This window comes from Charadrius vociferus, unplaced genomic scaffold (genome assembly GCF_000708025.1).
Source record: "Charadrius vociferus isolate BGI_N301 unplaced genomic scaffold, ASM70802v2 scaffold1413, whole genome shotgun sequence".
NCBI classification, from domain to species: Eukaryota; Metazoa; Chordata; class Aves; order Charadriiformes; family Charadriidae; genus Charadrius; species Charadrius vociferus.
The window spans coordinates 252,478-275,284 of NW_009647827.1; the positions used below are offsets into that span (position 1 = coordinate 252,478).

Consider the following 22,807-nt stretch of genomic DNA (forward strand, 5'->3'; position numbering starts at 1 on the left):
CTCCGATCCGATGCCTTCTTCCGAGCGGAATATGTTTTCCGAAATCCTTTTGTCTGCCATCAGCCTCCTGCTTGCTAATTTGCGGTATTTCCTCTGCTTGTTGATGCAATTCATTCCAGGTAAAATGCATAAACAAATCCTTCTATGCCATCGTCTTGGAAAGGGGTTTTCTGTTGCGGGTAGGAGCTGCTGCTGACACAGGTCGGTAGAGCGTTTTCATTTCTATTGATCAGAAATTAGGAACTAAGCAATTTGAAGTGTTTGTTAGAAGCCAGAAATTCTCTGTTATTTAGTCTATATTTGAAAAGATAAACAGGAGAAGCGAGTACGTTGCACAGATTCCCTCGGATTACTAGCAGATACTGATGGTTTAGAGCTGGAAAACAAGTAGGCAGCAGATTCTGCAAGGGAGCCTGCTGTGAGATGTGTAAGCGGGCTGTGAAAGGGAGAGGATTGTTTAGAACAGCGACATTACTGAAGCTTTGATTTGAACATACAAATGGGAAACTACCCCAAGGGATTTTGTATCACCACCAAACTCTGTACTTCGTGCCATCATTGCACAAGTTGAGCTATCTTTTTTTGGGGGGGTCTAAGAGAGTGAGATCTGTTATCACAAAATAAGAACCAATAAAGATTATGTCAGAGAAAGTCCACCCCTGAAGTGTAGAATCTATTTCTACAGGTGTCTTTGGGAAATCAGCAGATACTTCATATGCAAGAGTATGCACAGTGCACAGTTGCTTTTCTCCCTTACCTCCCTTTGACAAGCCTTTCTCCACTCCTTTTCTCCATTTCTTTTTCCCTGTGTTTTCTGTCACTTCTTTTATGTTCTTCTTTGCTTCTCTGCCTGTTAGCAAGGAAGTGGGTGGCAGAGCCCCTCACAATGGGAAATCAACAAGCTAGATGGAACAAGGAGTCAAGTACGGGGACTTCCCAGCAGACACAAGGCAAGTGCAACAACTTCAGTTCAGGTATCAGTGTGGGATACGCAGGTGAGCTGCGGGGTTCAGCCCTGGTGAAAGCGGAGAGTGACGGCTAGAGTCTGGGTGGCAGAAATCAATAGCAACGGCGACTTCAGTTGAGGGGGGGGAAGCTGGTTTGCTTGCCCTGTTGTTCCAATCTGTGATTTACAGGGATCACAATGTGGCCCATACCTTGTACCAGAGGATTTCCAAATTGGCTGTACAGTTAGTCTGAATTTGCGTGGATCCTCAGAGAAAACAGAATTCTTGCTTCACTCTCCCTGCTTGAAGAATACTAACTGTGACCATTCTGTTTACTAAAGTCTGCCCTTAAGTCTGGTCCTGGACGTCCTTTCGAGTCAAGCAATGAGACTGTGCAGTTGTACGTGGAGACAAATGGTGGTGGTCCCTGTGCCTTGGATTTGAATGTGTAGTTTAAAATCAAAGTGGATTTGCTATATCCAATGTGATTTCAATTTCACGGTTAGCAAATGGCTTCTGTTTCTGCCATCCACAGTTAAGATTTTCTGTCCCACCCATTGCTGTTTAAGTACAATTTAATGTCTGAGTCATTGCTACTGTACCCAAAGCAGGTGGGGTAGCTTCTTCTGTGCAGAAACTTTTTCAAGATCTTTGTTTTGGTTCTACCGTTTCTGGATATGAATAATCAATGCTAGGATGTCAGTTTGTGACAGGCAGAGAAATCATGGCATGCTGCTCTTTGAATGGAAACAGTACATGAACAAACAATGCCAGGCTATGATAATTCTGTAGTAATTGCTTCCAGTATTTAGAAAAGATCTGAGGAAAAAATACAATGCTGTATTTGGCACTGCCTCTACTCTGATGTGCCAAAGGAATTTTAGCTCTTAAGCCTACTTTTAAAGGTTTGTGATAAAATGGAAATTAAAGTCCAGAAATGAGATTTTTGAGATGGCAGGTTGTAATCTTGTGCTGATTTTCAAGTATTATGTTCAAGCAAATACAGTAGTCCCCACTGGGATTTATTGCTTATTCAAGTTCTTTCATCTTGGAGTGTAGCCAGAACAGTAGAGCAGAGTCAGTATTTATTTACATGCTGCTCAGCATTAAAAACCAGACTGTCTTCTGTCTTTTCCAGAGATTGGTGCCTTCTTTGGTGGCTAGGTGTTACAATAAGTTAAACCTTATGACTGAGCTCTTATCTGAAGGTGATGCACCTTTATTACAATTGCTCATGAACAGTATATTCATGTAGGAAGTGTTTGTGTTCCATCTACTCAGTGCATTTCAGAGTAGGTGCAGATAAATGTAACAGGTTTTGGTACTAAACTATGATTAAATTTGGAGGGTAGACTTTATTCAGATTTAGGTGGGTTTTTTTTTAATAGGGAAGAAGTGTAGGATGTGCAGCCATGGTGGGTTTTTTAAATATTTTTTTTAAACGCAGCTATGGTTGCTCACGGATTAGCAACAAAACTGTTTCCTTTGATTTGTTTATTCCATATGGTACTGTCCTGCATATGTATTGCAGCAGCTTGATTTTTTTGGAACGCAAGCCTTTCCTGTGCTGACAGGGGGGAATGAGTGCACTAGACTTGCACTTCTGGTCCTAGCTCCATGTGCTAATTAGTCTGCGTTGTTTGCTCCTGCTGCTACTGATGAAATTTCAGTACCTTGCACAGATAATGATACCTTAAAAAAAAAAAGTCAGGTTGCATAAAGTCCCTGCAAAGCACCTGGGTGACTACACACCCCATCCTTGCATTTCTCAAATGGTGATTTGAGAAATGGCATTGCTTCATAGATGCTGGTCACTAAGGAATTCCTGACAGCACCTTGTTTCCAGATCAGACCAGTGATCTGCAATACTGAGGCAGTTTATGTAATGCAAGTATAAGACATACTTTTTTTGTGTTGTGCTGAGTTTAGAGGAGGTCATTGCTTATTTTTGTCTTCTGTTTCTTGTCCTGAATCTCTTCAGAACAGACTCACCAGAGCAATCCTGCTTTGGGGTTTTTTTCATATTTTTTTTTTTTCCTTGCGCCCCTCCCATCCTCCTGGGTTTTCAGAATTGTCCAAGAATGACTTCTCATGTTTCTGAAAACTTCTGCTTTGACTCATCTGGTTATCATGATTTTATTACATTTTGCATGCATTACTGTCAGGCTCTTCAGCTCATTTGAGTGCTTCCCAGAAGGAAAGGTAGTACATTATCTTGCTATGCTTGTTTCTTTCTGTCTGGTCTTGTCCCAAATCTGGATTCTTTAGCCAGTGTGCAAGCCAATAACACACAGAGCAGAGGTATTTCCAAGTTTATTCCATTAATGCGCAGAAATGGCGTGCTTGTCCCAAACTGGGAGCACACCTTAGTTCAAAAAATCTCCCCTTTTATACCTTGATTATTACATATGCAAACAATTAATACATATTCATTGTTATTCCCTTTAATGACTGGTCAAGATTTCTTCACTTATCATGTACATTAGTGTGCAGGCTCTGTCTTCTTCTTCCATTGTTCTCTTTTGAGTAGGTGGTCAATGAGTCTGTGGTCATGATCTCCCCCTGCCGGAATTACCTTTTACCCGCTTCTCCTCTGATCTTCACAGTTGCAAGTGGTTTTCTCGGTTTGCTGACCAGGCCTACAGTTCTTCGCTCTCTTGACAGGAATACCCTGCTTATCAGCAATGCTACATTGTCTGGTGGTTAGTTCTTTAACTGAATCATAGATAAATAATGTTTAGTTACCATTTCTCTATTATAATATTAGGCAAATAATTAAATAGGTTTGGGGCAGTATAGAGGACTTGAGCAGCAGCAGGTTTCCTTGGTTGCTTCAATTACATTTTACATTTCATTTTCCTAGTTTATGTCCCTTGTACTACAACAGTCTGATAGGACAGGGTATTAACGTACACATTCTTATTGTATGTAGCCTGTTCTCAGACACTTTCTAGACTATGTCTTGAAATGAATTCTAGCTAGATGAATTCTAACTAGATCAAATTTCAGCAAGGATTACTAAGATGATCATGTGAATGGCAAGGTTATCACAGGAGAAGGAAAATGAAAAGAACTTGGCTTGCTTAGCTGAGGAAGTGGTATGATTGCTCTAAATACAACATGTGGTAAGCACAAGAGAGGGAGAACTACCAAAGCACGTAACAGTGCTGACAGAAGAACAAAGGGGACAAACTGTCATATGAATAAAGTCCTTCTGTAAATTCAAAGGATTTTTCTAAGCATCAGGGCAATGAGCAGTCTTCCAAAGAGGGGATAAGTGCCAGGAAACATAATAACTTTTAAGACAGAGTTCACATATATGACTTTCTGGGACAGCAATTGGGAGGAGATGAGCTACGTGGTCTTTTCCAGTCCTGTTTAGGCTCTTTTGTGAAGTTTATCTTTCTAAATACCCAGATGTAATTATGCTGCTTTCCAGGAAGTTTCTATGTAGTGCCATCTTCAGTCATATCATCTTTGTTTCTGCTTGGATGCAAAAATATCTCCTTAGGGACACATTGCTCTCATTTTTTCTGCATATCTTTACAAACTTTAGCTTGGCCTACTAAAGCTGCATGGCAGTCACTAAGCAGGCCAGGTGTTGGTTGATATGAAAAGCCTCTACTTCCTTATGTCTAAGGAAATACTCTGAAGCACTAGTGTTGGGATCAGATTGAGTGCTTCGTATAGGATTTAATCAGAACTTAATTGAATTTTAAGAGGGAGAGGATGTTGGTGGTTTGAGGTTAATTGCTTTAGCCCTGCATTTGAATTCTTTATCTAGCTGACTTACCATATTAGAGATCTAAAGAAGGATTTGAGGATTGGCGAGCCGGAGAACTACATTGAAGGGATCTTGCAATTTACCTTACTGCATGCCTAACACCCATCCTGTCTGTAGCTGTTCTAAAGAAGCAAGCTTCGAAAAATGCTGTCTGCCAACTCGGTTCTTTTGCAGATACTGTCCTGTCTGAAATAGTAGATTTCCTCTGTAGATGTGAACACATGGTTTCAGAGGCTCACAGGTAAATTGTGCAGCAGCTTCACTTAATCACTTGGATTAAAGAACGTTGACTAGTGGTGAAAGTGACCAGTATAACCAGAACACACTGCTACCTCAAGAAGTCAGAATGAAGTTCACTATCAGTCTGGACTCTGCTTAGTGTGTGCTCTTGTCTGTGCGAGACCTGGTTCGGGAATACGTTTCTGTATGCCAGGCTGTCCTTTTGTATCAGTGTTCTACTTACACCTAAATCTTCATCAGTTCTAGTTTAGTTCAGGGCTCAATGGTCTCACGGTAAGGATGGAGCTGCGTAGTAAAGCAACTCCACTGACCTGTGGACATGAAGCCTGTGATAGATGAGGAGGTGATAGCACTGGGAAGGAAGGCAACAGCCTGTGGACTTTCTAGGTAAATCCACCTCTGCAGCTAAATGGATTGCTAAAACAATCCTTGTGTTGATGGGGCTTTGCAAGCCAGGCTACTGGAGCCAATAACTAACTGTGTGCTGTTAGCACACAGCATTCCAATCAGTTCATGCTTTCTTGACTCTTTTGTCCTATAACTATGCCTAATAAGGGGGATATTGCATTCAAAAAGGAGGCTCCATCAGAAATTATCCTTTTCTGCTGTTGCTTATTTACTTACCAGGTAAATCTGTTTAATCTGTTTGGTCCTGTCCTGTAAATGTATTTCAGCTCAGTTTCATTTGTATTCTTCCCAACTTCCATTTTTGGGGGGTGTGGGTTTTTTTGGTTTTGGTGTTGGGGTTTTTTTTTGTGCAAGGGGAAAAGCCAGCGATTGCCTTTTTGAGCTTCTGAAATCAGATAGTACTGGTGAGTTTGAGATCTCACCTGTACACCTTTCAACACCCCATGAGCTTCTGGTCTACTGCATTTCACATAATGCCTACTTAGCAGAGTCCTCCCTAGGCAGTGTAGAGAAATCATGACAACCTGTATTCAACAACCTATATTCCAAGACTTTGGGTTCTTTAACATCATGTTCATAACATTTCTTCTGTTACAAGCTACGGCTTGCCTGGATATCCAATCTGATAGCACAGAGTTGAAATGAACCACATCTTTAATTGCAATGCTCCAAACATCAAAGCAGTGGATGGTGCTTGTCCCTGTCCTCTGTGTTCAGCTTGCTCTATGCGGTATTGATTTTTCTTTCCTGTGTATGCTTTACTGCAAAAGCTTTTGCAGTTAAGGACTTTACAAAAAAAACTTTTCTTACTTTGCTAACAAAAAGGCAGAAAATCTGGGTCTACAGAAGAATCAATTATGAATATGGCTATAAAGATTGAAGGCCAAACACTGGTGACTGAACAGTAGAAAGACTTTAGGAAGATTTCAAATGCAGCAAAAGTAAAAAAGCTGGCAGCGTATCCTGCTTAAGTATCATGACCTCTTCCTGATGTGTTCTGTGTTACTTTTCTGCACTCTGCTTTATGTTTGGAAACTCCTTGGGCGATGCCTGATTAGATTACAGGTCCTGGGAAAATCTCCCAGTGTGTACAGTCTCTTCTGTCTCTTTAGCTCGCCCATGACTGTGATACCAAGGTGGAGTTAGAGCGTGTTTTAGAATGCAGTTTTTCTATCTGAGGTGTGCCCAGCTCTGCCTTGCTTTTGGCAACATTGTCGTATAAAGGCATTGCTTTACAAGGTGCCTAATTACATCTACGTGCTTGTGGCTTTGGGCTGCAACAGTCAGACTAGCTCCTTTCTGTCACTTTTTTCAGCAGGCTGCTTGTCAGAAATCACTGAGAGATTATTTTCAGTGCTCCCCCTCAACATTACTCTGTGTATCATCCCAGCTTGGATCAGATTTTTTTTTTGCAACTTCATAGATTTTTATAATAAATATCCATATGTTGCTCTCAGTTACTTATTGAAATGAATTCCAACTCTAAGCTTCTTTAATTAAAAGTTCTCTTCTTTCCTATCATTGCATATTTTATTACCACCTTTGGATTGCAGAACAGGTGACTCTAACAGATTAACTGCAGTAGAGTTAAATCCAGTGGATTTTCTGCTCCCTGTGGATGTGTGGGGTATTATGGGAACACAGCTTTAGTTGCAATATCCACTATAGCTTGGCTGCTTGCAGAATGCGGAATGCTATGCTTCTAGACATCCAAACTCAAGCTCTAGCAATTGTCTGTTTATTCAAGTGAAAATCTCAGTTACCTGATTTTTGTTCTTGCCTCTTCTTTACAGGCTTAAAGAATTTCCTGCCCAGCCCATCAAAAGAGCAAATCACCTTCCACGGCCCCAGGGGTTTGCAATGCATCTCGCCCTTAGTGCAGACTGTAGAGGAGACTCCTCAGCCCATCTCAGCAAAGATCAAAGGACATATTCCCAAATGGATTAATGGCAATCTTCTGAGGAATGGTCCTGGGAAGTTTGAGTTTGGCGAGGAGAAGTAAGTCCAGGTTTGGTTTGTCAAATGATTCTGGTCTGAGGTCTGAATAAACCTAAAGGGGACTCCCCCGAAAGTCTCACAGTTTGGTGCACTTTGTAGTTTCTTTTTAAGTAAAGCAAGGAAGAAATGCTTATGTTATCATTCTTTTAAGAACAGTTGCTCTCTCATTGGGAAACTCCCAGTGGGCTCTGAAAACAGGAGCATGGTTAACTTATTAAGGTTGGAGAAGCTGTGTCACAGAGAGGCTGTGACCTACTCAGAATGATATAATGAGGGAACAGAGCCGGGGATTAAAACATCCACACTCCTAGTCCTTTGTCATTAACAAAAGTCCATCCCACGAGCACTCAGAAATCCAGGGCAGGATTTGTAAAGTTGATTGCACTAAATTGTGTGAGTTGCTTTATCCATCTAATTTTAAAAATAATATATAAAATTATTTCAAGAAGGTAACTACTGCCTTTGGCTTGGGATCTGCCATTCTAGCTAACTGACTAATCTAGCTCTTTCTGCATCAAAGCTGATGGCAGCAACCGGACAAAGGTGATCACCTTATCATATTTCCAGAGATAGACCATAATGTTTTCTCAAAGTCTCACAGATTTTTCATTTTGGAGAGAATAGCATCCTGCAAACAGCTGGGAGCTAAAGGCTCCTTGTGCTGTTGGGTTTTCAGTTGTACAGTAAAGTATAATTTCTATTCCCTATGCAGAAGTCTGCAGAGTGATTGGTTTACCGGTATAGATGATTTTGCCCAAAAGCTTATACATAGCATTTTCAGAAGTCCCTCATGTCCACGTTCAAAAGTAAAATAGGGGGCCCAAATCTCACTGAAAGTCAGCATCTAACTTCGGGTCCCACAGCTACAAATACGCTTGATTTGTTTCACTTAATTTCAATGTTTTCCCAGACTCATCACAAGGCTATGCATGTTTAAGTGTTCATGATCTGGGCATTAGTTTTTTACAAACAATAATAAACCCAAAGGCAAGAGGGAACAGTATAGGAGAACATGATATAGCGCTCAACTTCTGTCCTCTTATTTATGTCTTCTTGAAGATTTAACCATTGGTTTGATGGCATGGCCCTGTTGCATCAATTCCAGTTGGAGAATGGCACGGTGACATACCGGAGCAAGTTTCTGCAAAGCAGTTCCTACCTGACTAACAGCCAGCACAACCGCATCGTGGTCTCAGAATTTGGGACGCTGGCAATGCCAGACCCATGCAAGAGTGTCTTTGGGCGCTTCATGTCACGCTTTGAGATGCCACGTAAGAGGGTTTCTAAGAGATAAATGTTCTGAGACTTTCTTGGGGAACTTGTGGTTATGTTTAAAGGGAGATGTGAGGAAGCCTGGTAAGCCTATTCTGAGCCCATGTTTTCCTTAGAAGAAGATGAACAACAACAACAACAAAAAAGCAAGTTGATGTCAGACTTAGCTGGGAGAGGCATATTCAGTTTAATGTTTTAGTGCCGCTTCAGCTCACTCAATTCCAGAGTTTGTTGCAAATTTCCGACAGAAATCTTTCCTCAAAGAAGATCCTGTGCAGTCCTGATAATGAGCACTACAATCTGCTGTTCTACCTGAGACACAGCTTTGCCCTTAAAACACCTTGCCTTGCTAAGCTTGTAGGGTAAGTGGGCTAATCCTTCCCTTCCTGTACTAAGATGCAGGAGGTGATATGAGTAGGGTGAGAGACAGTATCACACAGGAAGGGAAGTACCACTACCTGTAGGATTTTGTGTATGTCAGGAAAGAAGGAGGCTTAAATGCAAGCAAAGTACTTTCCACTAAAATCAGAACAGACCTAAAGTTTGCAACTTGTTGCTCACTGGTGTGACCATCTTCTCCTTCCTATTTTCCCTGAGGAGATAGATCCCACCCTGCCGTGTCATCTGTTCTCTTCAAAGGTACCTTCCCTCATTGGTCTGCCTAGCTCCCCAACTCCCCACCCCTCCCAGCTCTCTCAATAGATTTCAGAACTGTCAACATAGCTCATCTTCTTTCTCGAGCTCCAGCACGTTGTTCCTGCACACCCTTGCCTGTTTGACTTTTTATAGGTAGACTATTCCTCACTACAGTGTCTGTCCTCCGGACTTTTCCTATACCATCTTCAGGCTCTGTGTTCACCACACACAAAATGTTCAGTTGTGGGAATCACTTTTTCCTCAGCTCTTCTCAGCCACCTGGCTAGTGAGCCTCAGCTGCCCTAGAAGTAGCCAGAACAGCTCTGGCTGTTGTGCAAGTGTAGCTCTCAAAAGGCATCTCCCTGACTCAGTTTTAAAGAGAATAGGGAAGAAGAAGCATTCCCTGTCCAATCCCTGTCACACAAATAGTGTCCCTGCCCTCCCCTCAGCCCAAGTCTTGCCTTTCTTGTTTCCAATGCTGTAAATCAAACATGGCACTCTTCATATGGCTGTCAGAGGAGAGGACTTTGGCTGGGGAGGAAAGGGAGAGGGATATGAAGAAATAAGATGTCAGAAACAAAGGGCACATGGAAGTATGAAGATTATCTTGGCTTCACTGTTGTGATTTTCACAAGAACCAGTCCGTGTCCTTTCATCTTGAACTCACCTGTGCAGACAGTTTCCTGAGTGCCTTTGTAGATTAGTGAGATATTTCTAATCAAGCACAGAGGGATTAGTGTCATTGCAAATGGGTTTATTTGTTTAAACATGTCTAACTTGCTGTAATGTGACGCGAGCTTAAACAGAGCTCTGTACAACTCCAGGATTTCATTTCAGAACCAAGTGACAATGCCAGCGTGAACTACGTTGTGTATAAAGGAGACTATTATGTCAGCAATGAGAACATCTTCATGTACAAAGTGGACCCGGAAACGCTTGAAACGAAGGAAAAGGTATGGGCAGATGGGATAGGGGGTTAGCTTATGATACAGGAGAATCACTCCTTGCCATTTCTAAGAGCAGCAAGGGGGAACCCAGATTTCAAAAGAAATGATCGGTGCAGCTCTGGGCCATAGCCATAAGCATCTCTTCACGGTGTGCTTGAGTCCCTGAAAAATCTACTTAGCGATAAGGCAGCTCTCGTGAGTGAAGATTCAGTCACTGCCCACTGTAGCAAGCAAGGGGAGAGACAGATACAGACTCATTTCCGTTTGGGTACAGCTGGCGTTCTTCCAGAGCGTTCGCTACTTGTCTGGACTTGTTTGTACCTACCAGTGTGTGAAGAATACAAGTGCATACAGGAAGAAGTTAACATCACTGATCTCAGATATGTATTCTTGCCCTGTCTCTTCATTCTTCCTATCTGTTCCCTGTATCTCCTTCTTACACCCCCAGCATTAAACAATCCAAAACGGCCCTTCAAAGGCTTGACTAAAACCTCTGTTGCAAAGGGGTGGTGAAGTCAATGTAAAGTCAAGTCAAAGTTCAGCTGACACTTTATTTTCTCCCATGCTAGCAAATGAATAAAAAGTGAGAGTAGAAGTCTTCCTGTATGTTCAGTGCATCATCTCACAGGACTGTGGCTGTATTTGAGGGGAGAATGTGACTTGTGAAATGACAGAATAAGCTATATGTCCCCCTGCCTGCATCCTTAGAGGGGATTTGGGTATTTGCTGGGCTGGACAACTGTGGGAAGGACTGAGGAAGGATTCTGCCATTCCTGAGACAGTATTAACTACTATGCCTGTATGTTACCACAAACTATTTAATACCACAAAATACCAGACTCGGCATACCCTCAGATCTCGAGGGAGGCATTCCAGGAGTCCCTCAGGATCGGTTGTGAGTCATGAAGAAACTCTGTTTGTGAAGTATAGGATGCTACTTGCATATTGAAATGGAGAGTTTGACTATTTGCAATTTTATCTGTTTTTTAAACCATAATGCAGCGATGAAAAGATGTGTGGGTATTTTTACTATGAATGTTCAGCTCTGTTGAGCCATCTTGTCATTAAACAAAAAATTCCCCTTAAGCTGCTTTTTAGATGCAGACTGTTATTTTTTGGCTAAGTGAAGAAACGGAAGGAATGATTTCACATTAAAACTCTCCGATTTGAGATGCCTTAAAAGGACATGGTTTTCTAAGCTTTCAGTGGTGTGGCACTCTTTTCTACTGGGTCCTTCCAAAGGGTCTCAGGTTGGACACCTGAAAGCCATCTTTTTAGATTTTTGGAAAAGAAGCATATCTTCCATGCTTCAATGTTTCAATGCATGATTGATCTTCCTCCAACTTTTTACTGTAGACTTTCTTCTCAACACATCCCCTCCACTGTCTGAGCCCAAACCACACCCTAACCCAGGAACTAGGAATAAATATTAATAGTGCTCACAATTGTACCTTTGCCCTAACTGTTCCTTTTAGCTGTAGACAGTGAAGCTAAACTGTTTTCTCTGTGAGGAGAGTAAACACTGACTGTCAATTAGCTACCGGTGCTTTTGAAAAACTTTGTGATTTTTTTGGGCAGTGACTGTCTCTTCACATGTCTGTCTCTGGTTATTACATGGGGTCCTCACTAAAATGCTTGTATGGGCAACGTTCCCCCGTGTCAGTGCTTCCTGCCATTGGTAATGTTCATGTCTCCCAGAGAAATGGCTTGTGTTATTCGTCCCATTTTACTGGTAGGACTAACACAGAGAGAAACATTGTTAATTCTCAAGTTTTTCAGGAAGATCGATGGCAAAATGAAGGCTTAAGCCCAGATCCCACATTAGGGCCATAATCATTAAGCTATTTTTCCTCAGACTTTCATGAAACCAACATTTCGAAAGACTGTGGCTTACTATAGAGCAAGAGGAAACTTCTGTACTGACTGAAAATCTTTGGCATTTGCAGGTAGACTGGAGCAAATTTGTTGCAGTGAATGGGGCCACTGCTCATCCTCATTATGAGTCTGATGGGACAACGTACAACATGGGCAATTCCTATGGGAAACACGGTAAGACTGGGCACAACCAGGCCTGGCTCGTGGGCACGGTGTACAGGCTGCTTCTTGCTGCTGCTTGAAGGAGCAGTTGTTGAAGAAACTTCAGCGTCCAAAGAGACCTTGAAATTGCTGTTTCTCTTTATGTCAAAATGATGGCAAACCAGATATTAGTTCTTATTTCAGAGTGTCGATCTGTCCCACAAAGCTGACTTCTCTCAGCAATTATTTTCAGATGCTTCTGACTGTGGCCTGTGAATATCGAACAGATTCCCCTCTTCCTCTCCCAAGCTTTGATGGAAAACAGGAGAATGATTTTTAAAGTCCCATCCAGTGTTGAAACCTCATCTGAAGAATTTTGACAATTAGCCATACATTTTTCCATTTACAATAATTGGCTTTTGATAAGGACCGTAATGGTTTATACAGGAGAGAAGGTGGAACTTATTACAGTGACCTGGCTATCTTACAGCAAAGCTGAATTTTATGGGATATTTTTCTTCTTCCCAAAACTATGTGCATTACATCTAGTTGGGATCTAGTTACATCAACACAGCTGCTCAGAGCTAGCGTTCACCGTTAGTTACATGAAAGCCTTCTTTTTCAGGTGCCCTAGGCTTTTGAAGACAGCCACTGCCCTTTATTACGATACCTCAGGCTGGTTGCTGTTCACTGAACAGTTGCCCAGTTTTGATCATTTTTTTATTCTTGCTGTTTTCATTTCCTTTTGGCTTTAGCAACATCTAGCTTTGCAGCACATGCTGTTTTCAGCTGGAGAGACCAAACTACAGATTATTATTCAAATGTGCTATTCTTCCCTGCCCATATGCTCAGATTTATTAAGCGAGCATCAATCATCACCGAGGCTCAAAGTTTTCATTTCCTTTGATAACACAAGCTATGAACTTGGGTTTCTTCCTGCTCCTGTTGTTATAGTGTACTCTGACTTAACATAAGGAATGCATTGCAGACAGTAAAATTAGATGGCTCTCTAGCAGACCGAGAAGATCCTTCTACTTCCTTTCAAGCTTCTTTTTTTTTTGCTAGGTAATCCTCTGTTGATGTTTTATTGACTTGATAACTGGCTTTTTGTTTTCTGCTCAGTATAGCTATGACTGTGGTTCCTAGTATTCTAGGGAAACAGAAAGGAACAGAGCCTGTCTTTGGTTTCACGAATGTGGACAGACTCACATCTCAGTGGTGATGAACACCCTTTCTCCTTTCCAGGGTCTAGGTACAATATCATTCAGGTACCTCCACAAAAGTCAAACTGTAGTGACACATTAGAGGGAGCGAAAGTGCTGTGCTCCATTGCTCCACTGGATAAGATGAAACCCTCCTACTATCACAGCTTTGGTAAGAATGCTTTCTATCTCAGCCTCTTTGGATTTAGCCTACTGTAAGGCAGAAGGGGCTGTTCACTGCCCTCTGCCCCCGAGATTTTTTTATCATCTCATTTGCCTAATACTCGGATGATATCTCTTTCCTTCGCTTTTCAGGAATGAGTGAAAACTACATCATTTTCATTGAGCAACCCATCAAGCTGAATCTTTTGCAGATTATCACTTCCAAACTCCGTGGAAAAGCCATTTCTGAAGGGATAAGCTGGGAGCCTCAGTACAATACTTGCTTCCATGTGGTGAATAAGCACACCGGGGAGGTAGGTGAATCTGTGCCCTTTCCAGCAGCTGTACAGCTGTAACTGGAATCTTAGATCCCAAGAGAAGAGTGTTGGCTAGCAGCCACAGATAGCTGTATGAATCAATGAAGAAGTTACTGCAATATAGGCTTTATAAGCATGGGTGTAGGTTTATTAGAAATGGGATTACTTCATGCATTTTCCTCTCTTTTGATTAATTTCTTTGCCAGCACTAAAACAACAGGCAGAAATAAGCAGTTTGGCGTTCCTGAGACTGCAGCACAGGGAGTGAAATGCAGTTCCCAAGTACTACAGAATATAAAATGGTCAGTCATAGCCTGGGAATGATCTCATAGGGATGGAGTCATGACAGCAAGGGGCCTATTCTGGGCTGCTTTACATTTTGGCTTTTCTTCATCTGGTTTTGCCTACTTACTGGCTTAAAGGAGCCATTCTGTAGTAACACAAGAGCAGAAGACAAATACCAAGGAATGAGTGGGGAATGAAATGGGGGAGAGAAGAGAAAACTCTCCAAGGTGTGGCTAGGATCTTTAGAGAGGAAATTTAGGCGCTCTTATGGTCACTGCAGGTGCTGCCAGGGCAATGGTACAGTAAGCCCTTTGCTACTTTCCACCAAATCAATGCCTTTGAAGATCATGGCTGTGTGGTCCTTGATCTGTGCTGCCAGGACGATGGAACAACTCTGGCTACTTACAAACTTCAGAATCTGCGGAGGAGTGGGGAAGGTCTAGATCAGGTAAGATCTCTGCATTTGTGTTGCGTAGGATCTGATGAGGCCTTGTGCTGGTTGAGTTACTTTTCTGAAGCAAAGTTCGGGTTAGTAGAATGGAGAACACTATGGGGGACCACAAGGTTGAGAGTGTGAACTGGGGAAAGGAACCACGACTGTATGGAAAAACTAAAATTATGATCTATTGATATGTTGGTATTTTTCTTTCCTTTTAAATCTCTTAGCAGATAATCTCCATGAAGTGTTTCCTTGAAACTTCTAAAACTGGTGTGTGACACAGATCTCCATCAGCCTGGCCGAATGTACTTCTGTTTTAAAATCTCATTTGTAGAGATACTAATTTTCTGTATCCTTGTGTAATAAAAATTTTCCCCCAAGAAAGTATGCAAAATAAGTTTTTGCATGACTTTTAAAGGGCAAAAGAAAAAGAAACCATTTCCTTCAGAAAACCAGCCTTTATTATGTAAATCACAGAAATACAAATAACGCAGACCTCTACATTGTTCCTCACATTCACCTCATGACAGCATGTACTCATAAATCACTTATTATGTCCAGCTGTGTCAAAAGCACCATTTAAAGGCATGTAAGATGCATTATTTTGCATAGGTCATACACTGGAAAAGTAGGGGTGCTTTCAGTTTCTTGTAATGCAGATGTGTTTATTGGAAACCCACCGTATTGTGGGTGAAGGGCAGGCATTTCTACAACATGTTGAAACAAATCTGAACTTCCTCTGTCTATGTTCTGAGCTGTCTAGAAGCAAGTCAGTTCTCATCTGAAAAATGTATAGTTGTGTCCCTGTAGGGTCATTTTGTTCTGCTTTCCTTTGTTGTTTTTTTGCAAGGATGTGATGAACATTAATTCAAGTACAGTATAGTGTTAGTAGGACCGTTTGCTTTGCAAACTGATTCCAGCTTTTGTTCAGCCTTCTCTGAGCACAAAAGAGCTATAATTTGATCTGTCTTAAGGTGTCCTTATGTCAACATTAGGCATGTGTTTCCAACACCCACGTTCTTTAACTGACAAGTAGCATAGCCATTAAACTGTATACACACACAAGAGTGCAAGTCATTTCAGAACAGATTCTGAAATTTACACAGCACCGAAAGACTAGGGCATGCCTGAGCATGATTTGTCTGCTTTCCCTGAAGCAGGCTTAGTGCTTTGGCTTGCTGACCAAACCATATTTTGTCTGGCAGAGGTCCTCAACCAATCAGTTTACTGTGGCTACATAAGACATAAAAACTTTGAAAAGAGGGTTTCAAGATTAACACATATGATTAAAGTGAAGTTTCACATTGAACCAGTGAGTCACAGACTGAAGTAACTGAAAAACACCAAAACAGGGTCCTTGCCACCTATTTTATTTAGAAGGTTTAGTATTTGGAAGTATTATGGGTTCTAACCTTAGCTTCAACAGAAGTTTAGCGGCAATGGTGGAATTATTCCTCTCATGCAGCCCCATGAATGTCTGCCATGCTGGGGGCTGCTCATTTGCTCTTCCCTTTGCTCCCCAAGTAAATCCACCACTAGCCTAGACTTCCCAAACAAGAAGTCCATGTGCACCTGAGAATGGAAGAGCAAAAACATGCAGGCTAACTTCAGGCATTGAACTGAGGTACAGTAGTCTCATTCTGCTCGCCTTATCATCCAGGGGAGAGGAAGACTCCTCCAGAGACTGATGTAGAGCATTTAGTCACACATTTCCAGTCATCCTCTGGACAAGCCCCTCCTTTCATTAATTTCACGGAGAGCCAACATTTATGCTCCGAGATTAACGGCAAGCAGCATGGTGTGCAAGAAGGGCCTAAGTCACGCAGTCAGTGGGGCATATGGGGAGAGGCTGTAAAAACAATCAATGTAAGTCTGTTCTAACTGAATAAAACACAGAGCAGCATCTGTCCCAATGCTGGGTTTGGAGGATAACTGAGTGATTTGCATACCCAACTCAGCATTAATTACTGTGAAAGCAATGCTGACCCATTTAATTGGTTGTCTTTGTTTTCTACTGCAAAGTACTGGAACAAGCAGAACCCTTACCAGAACTTGGTAAAACTGCTAATGGAAAGAAGAAGAAGATTTCAGGGGTGGGAAGAATGTCTAAAACTTCAGAATTGTTCCCAAAAAGGGCACTTAGCCCAAAATGCCACTCTCCTCTCTCCATCACCATAACTTTCTGTCTCTGTAATAGGTTTATGACTCAATATCCCGAGCTTTCCCTCGTCGCTTTGTTCTCCCACTGAATGTGAATTCAGACACGCCTGTGGGGAAGAATCTGAATCCACTGTCTTATACATTGGCAAGGGCTGTGAAAGATGCAGATGGCAAGGTATGTATTAAAGACTTACATAACTGCATTTATGGCTGTGGTGAGATTGCCTGCAACGGTTATCGTCCTGTGCTGTTATCTTCTCAGATCTTGTCCACCAAGCAAGCAAGCGAGGTTTGGTCATTACTAAGATGGAACTTAGTGTTTTAGTACAAAGACTACCACATTGCCTTAAATGAGAGAGCAAAGACAGATTGTGATTTACCAAAAACGACCAAGTGGATTATGAGCCTTTACGATAATTGGGCAAACTTCAGCTTCTTAATTGACAAAATCCTCCACGCTTTCACCTGGGTACAGAACTGCTCTTTGCTTGCAGCTCTGAACATCCCTACAGAGTGGCATTCAGTGGTATAGAACACGTGTTGTCCACTATGAGTGGAGTCCTCTCTGTGTGTACTTTGTACATCAGATTGATGAGTACTGGACCTGGGATTTCCTGAGCTAGGAGTGCAGATGGCCTTGATTCTGTTTTTCACACTAGACTGATCCTTGAAGTTTCCAAGGTCTGCGATGATGAATCAGTTCTTTGGGTGAAACAGATAAGGGAGACGGAATTGGTGCTTCCACCTGCCTCAGTACAATGAAGCTCATCTTTAAACATTTCTTCTCCACAAGGGTTGGGCAGTGGGTTGGTGGGACCAGTCAGGTCTTCTACCCGGTAAAAGCTGTACTGACACTCCTGTAACGCATGCTTCTAGGTCTGGTGCACACATGAAAATCTCCACCCTGAGGGCTTCGAAAAGGTTGGGGGCTTGGAGTTCCCCCAGATCAACTACTCTCGGTACAATGGTAGGAGGTACCGTTACTTCTATGGATGTGGTTTTCGGCATTTGGTTGGAGATTCCTTGATCAAGGTTGACGTGGAGACCAAGAATTTCAAGGTGAGGCATAGTGAGATTATCTTTTTTCAGCAACGGGAGTCATTCCACTGAACTGGCCTTGAAGATACATCATTTGGCACTTTACTCTTTAGGCATCTTTGTTCAAATGGGTCTGAGGTGAGATTCCTAATTTCATCTCTCATCTAGCACCTTATGAATATGGCACACTTACCAAACAGGAGAGGATATCACTCCAGGTTCCTAGATAGATGACGGAACAGAAAGGGTTGAATACAATATGCATGTGTCTTCCAGGCCAAAGAAGAGTCGTCTCTTACCAAATGGTACAGAAAATACCCAAGTAGCAGAGGCAGTTGGAGATAAACTGCCAAAGTATTTATGACTCAGGCAAGAAACAAGGTTTAGGATATTTCCAACTGCAAACACAAGCTGGGATTTTTCCTATGTCTCCCTTAAGCAGGGAATAATGATCTCCAAACAGTTAAACGCTTATAATTCAGTGACTTTCCTGGAGCCTAGAGAGAGTTAGTAATCCTCAGAAATAGACACCCATTTTAATTGTTCTGCTCCGGATACTCATTTTGCAGTAAGAGTGCTCTCTTTCAGCACGGCTTTGGGGTGCAATAGCAGCAGCAGCTATGCCCTCAGGTGGTGATGGTGATACATCTCCTCTCTGCTGGCACAGTACCTCTCTCCACAATGCCTGGGCGTAGCACGGTCCGCACTAGGGTGGTGTCAAGGTGGCTGTGCCAGCTAGGATGATGGTGTTTTCTGAGCTGCAGCTTATACCTGTGCCAGTGCAAACTGTTGGATAAAATGAGTAATAGAAACCCTTTTCACTGCCTGTTTGCATGATGCCTGGCACAATGGGCATGCTGTCACAACACTGACACCATCATAATACTGGAATTAAAAGGTTGAACTACAGGTTTCTTGGAGCACAGAGTATTCCTGGTCATCCTTGTGAGGAGCACTCCAACTTGCAAGACTGCTAACTGTAGTAGACACGTATAAATGAAATGAAACACATCCATATGTTACTGTGCTTCCTAGATTTGGCAGGAGGATGGATCCTACCCATCAGAGCCCGTGTTTGTGCCAGTGCCTAATGCCACGGCTGAAGACAGTGGAGTCATCTTGTCTGTTGTGGTCTCCCCCACTGAGGTAACTTACTGCTACTTGTTTGTCAAAGTCACATAGTATTAGGTATACTTTCTAAGCCACGAAACTGAATTTGAGGCTCTCTAACAGATAGTTCTAGCACCATGCTCCCCAAGGTGTGTGCCCCTGCAACTGCCAAGCACAGCCAGGCAAACTTCAAGTAGAAGCATACCTTGGAATGTCAGTGTTTCTTGAGTGGCACCTGTGACTCAGTGCTCCTGGCCAATTGTCTTACTGGGTTAGTCTGCACGATCTGGTTGTACCTGACCATATGGCCTGGTTCTACATTTGAGCTCCCTTGTGGGCGACAGATGCAGTGGGTTGGACAGTGGAATGAAGTTCAGCCTGGGCATTCATTCTGGCTTTCCTTTCATCCTGCAGAACCGAAGTGCTTTCCTGCTTGTCTTGGATGCAGAGACCTTCAGAGAATTGGGGCGAGCAGAAGTCGCAGTGCAAATGCCTTATGGATTCCACGGCATCTTTACTTCCCACTGACTGAAGACCTTGTCGCCTCCTGTAACTCAGGGCCAGGTCAAGCTCAGAAAGAAACCTCTGCTTTCTTTTACCTCCCACCTTTGCATTATGCCCTGGATGAAGGAAGTGCTTTTTCTCTGTCGTAACCTCTGATTTACTGCTCTATTCCTAACAATATATGGCAAAGGGTCTGAGAAAAGCAGAAGCCCCTTCACTCAAACAGCCCACTGCTTTATCTTAATTTTCTGACTATCCTGATAGACCAGTTAGCAGCAGTTCACAAAGGTTGCCATGCATAAGACTTGCAAGGGAGAAAATGGAAACTATGATGACCATTACCTTCCCTTGGTAGCAATGTGCTCTGAAGGGAAGAGAATATCAGTGCTTAAGGCAGTGACTTTGGCTGAAATGTGTAAAGCAGAAGAGACGAGTAAAACCAACTAGTAACATGTAGGGCCAATGAAGGGATGTAATTTCATCCCCATTGCAATAAAGATTGCTTTCAGTAAAGCCCAGAAAGTAAATGCAAACATTTACAGAAGCTGTACTTGTAGTGCTTTTCTCTGTACACTAACGGTGCCCTCAAATAAAACCTTGTGAATTTTCTTCCTTTCTTTTCTTGCCCTCATGAGACCCATGGCCAGCTTCGTGCTGTGCCACAAGAGGCAACAGCTGCAACCCTGGCACACACTTTATTATGTTCCATGGTCTTGTAGACATGCATGACATGTCTCCACCGTGCTCCTGCTTAAACAGCATAGCTGGATACAGCTCTGACGATTAACATTTCCTGCCCTCCTCCTAATTCAATCAGTATGAAACCTGTAGAATGCCATTGTGGCCTTGCTATCCCTTTGCTCTGAAGTCGAGCAGATCAAACACCCTCTTCTATGCTTGCTTCCTCATCCAGGCTCCTACAGTTCTTGAACTCTGAGGTGTGAGTGGATAGGTGTGTTGAGGGAAGCCCTCTATAGCAGTTCACTTGCAGGGTCTGCCTTTAAGGACACCGTGAAAAGTGAAGCCTTCTAGGAGAACAGATTCCCCTCCTGGCTTAAGGACTTTTTCTATTCCTTCATTTTAAGAAGCCTGGAGAATGTTTTGAACCACTTCTTGAGCAAAAATGAGCCCATGTGCCCTAGGGTTTGAAGGAAAGCCCTTGCTTCCTTTTTGCAAACTTGCTTTGCTTTTTTTGCCTTTTTTTGGCTCCTGACGTTCCAGAGGCCAGCCCAGGCAGCACAGAACCAAATCAGAGCTGACTCCTCTGTCCAAACAGCCCAGCCTTATCTCCTCTCACCTTCCTTACATATCTTGGGAAAAGACAAGGGAGAGAAACAAGGATGGTACACCAAGGGCTGTACAAGGGCTGCAGCACCGTGAGAAGGCAGAGGGAGAGTCTCATGCCAAAGCTGATCACACAGAGCCACTAGATGGTGTTGCTGGTGCTCCAGCCCTGCCAGACGGCCTCCTGTCTCTAACTTGCCATGTCAGCCAGGGAAACTGCCCTTCTGTAGGAGCTTCCAGGACTGGAAGCTGAATGATACTAAGGAAGTGCTTAATGATGGCGGGTAGAGTTCTGTCACAATTGCTGCTCTTCTTTAAACTTCTTTCTTGGTGAGGTGAGAAGGGGAAAGGCAGTGTCAGAGGTTCATGTGCAACCTGGTGTGAACTGCAGCCAGCCAGAGTACCCAAGGCAGGGCTGTAGATCAATAGTTCAGGGCAAGAAAGATGCCCTGCAGTGCAAAGTGCTGTGTTTATAAAGCTGTGCTTCAGCAGCATGCAATCTTAGCCCCTGCCTGTGTTGAGTGCACACAGGCTGTATTCCACTACCTTAGGAGCTGTTTTTTTCCTGTTATACAGAACTTGGAGATACTGCCGTGAGTCTCTGAGTTTTCCCACTCTGACAAACTGGCAGATACTCTGTTATCCCTGGGGCACCAAGAATTCCCGAGAATTAAGGGAGTAAGTTGATGCAGTTACCTCCATTCAAACACTTGCAGCTTTCTGAAAATCACCACACTTTATGGATTCCTCTACTTGAACTCCATGAATGTTATTACCAGAGTGCACTTCTTCAAGTCTGCCAGGTTCATAACCATCCCAGAGGTCAAATTAGTTTGCCAGGGAAGAAACTGAATCACCAGGCCTGGCAGCCCCTTCCTGTGACTGGTGCAGGGAAGGACTACTGCGTACACTTACTGTATGTAAAGATGATAATCTCAAATTAGGCAAATGACCAGGGAGCGGGCCATTCTCAAAGGTTTAACAATAGCTCCTCAGACACCACAGTGCTGTAGAGCAGATGGAGTTCAGTTATTTTAGGTATCTCAGTCCCTTCAGGTGCGTATTGCTTTGTGAACTGCTTCTCTTTGGATTGCTGTGTGAACACCTTACAAGGGCATTCAGAGCCTGCCAGCTGTCCTTTGGCACACCCACCCCTGTGCACTAATGCATTTATAAACACAGTTCTTGCAATTGTCATAATATAACAAATCACAAGCAAGTCAAACTGTTGGCCGCAGGCCAAATCATTGCTAACATTACCTCTACAGGATAAATGAGAGGATGGAACGCTTGAAAGAGGAAAGACGATGAAAAGAAAAAAGGCAAGATGCACAAATTTCACATCTCTGATCTGGTTATGCAACACACCCCAGTCCCGCCCTGTAGGAAACTCTTCTGCTGTTTGAGCTTGTGTTGTTTCACTGACGCACTTTTTTCGGGCACATCTCAACTCATTCTGTTCCTGGGCCTCACGTCCACCAGCCCAGCAGCCTAGATGATGCAAATGAAGAACTTTGATGCAGCCCAAGATAGGTTTTGCGTATGTTCTCTAAAGCAGAATTTGAACTAAGCTGAGAAGTTGGCTCATTGGTACGCAATACCCTGACTTCTCCCTGTACCATCGTACCAAGCCCACTTGGACACAGATGAAAAACAGCAATTTGAAATGGAAAATGCAATGTGTGTTTTTTCAGTTTCACATTCCATCCTTCAGAGCTGGTCCTTCTCTTCCCTGGCAGCCCATGCAGAAATGTTTCAACAGCTGCTTCTCATCCTCACGGTGATTCCCGTGATTTTGATTGCTGCTCTCAGAGAGCTTCCAGGTTTCAGCACCACTCAGTGACTGAGTGAAAGATGAGCTAGTGCACAGCTGGTGTAAGAGAGCATTTGCTGCAGCGGATCGCACCGACGGTCCATCGGAGCTGCTGCCCTACCTCTGCGTTTGTAGGGCCGACACAGCGGCTCTTAACGGCCTTTTTCACTTTCTCCCCGTACCCGTGGCTCCTACCAGATCCCCGTACGTGCGCAGGAGACACCCGCGAGGGACGAGGAGGAGCA

General features: G+C 43.0%; 2 protein-coding genes across 2 annotated transcripts in view; both read left to right on the top strand.

Moving 5' to 3' along the window:
- The first annotated feature begins 10 nt into the window (after positions 1–10).
- Positions 11–19,489, top strand: BCO2 (beta-carotene oxygenase 2). The gene is made up of 12 exons (XM_009882453.1): positions 11–119; positions 7,173–7,377; positions 8,437–8,648; positions 10,123–10,238; positions 12,179–12,281; positions 13,494–13,622; positions 13,766–13,926; positions 14,495–14,662; positions 16,851–16,988; positions 17,690–17,872; positions 18,887–18,997; positions 19,376–19,489. The coding sequence occupies exons 1-12, from the start codon at positions 11–13 to the stop codon at positions 19,487–19,489; spliced, it is 1,749 nt and encodes a 582-aa protein (XP_009880755.1).
- A 1,537-nt stretch (positions 19,490–21,026) lies between these two features.
- PTS (6-pyruvoyltetrahydropterin synthase) overlaps positions 21,027–22,807 on the top strand; it is a 6,697-nt gene continuing 4,916 nt past the window's right edge. Inside the window, exons 1-2 of the mRNA XM_009882476.1 lie at positions 21,027–21,033; positions 22,464–22,523. Of these exons, the coding sequence (XP_009880778.1) occupies positions 21,027–21,033; positions 22,464–22,523 (67 nt within the window). The remainder of the gene's footprint in view (positions 21,034–22,463; positions 22,524–22,807) is intronic.

Excerpts from the sequence above, each read along its gene's own strand:
- BCO2 (XM_009882453.1), top strand. The coding sequence starts at position 11 with ATGCCTTCTTCCGAGCGGAATATGTTTTCCGAAATCCTTTTGTCTGCC. Across the intron at positions 10,239-12,178 it reads CGCTTGAAACGAAGGAAAAG|GTAGACTGGAGCAAATTTGT; the intron begins GTATGGGCAGAT and ends TGGCATTTGCAG. Across the intron at positions 12,282-13,493 it reads CAATTCCTATGGGAAACACG|GGTCTAGGTACAATATCATT; the intron begins GTAAGACTGGGC and ends TCTCCTTTCCAG.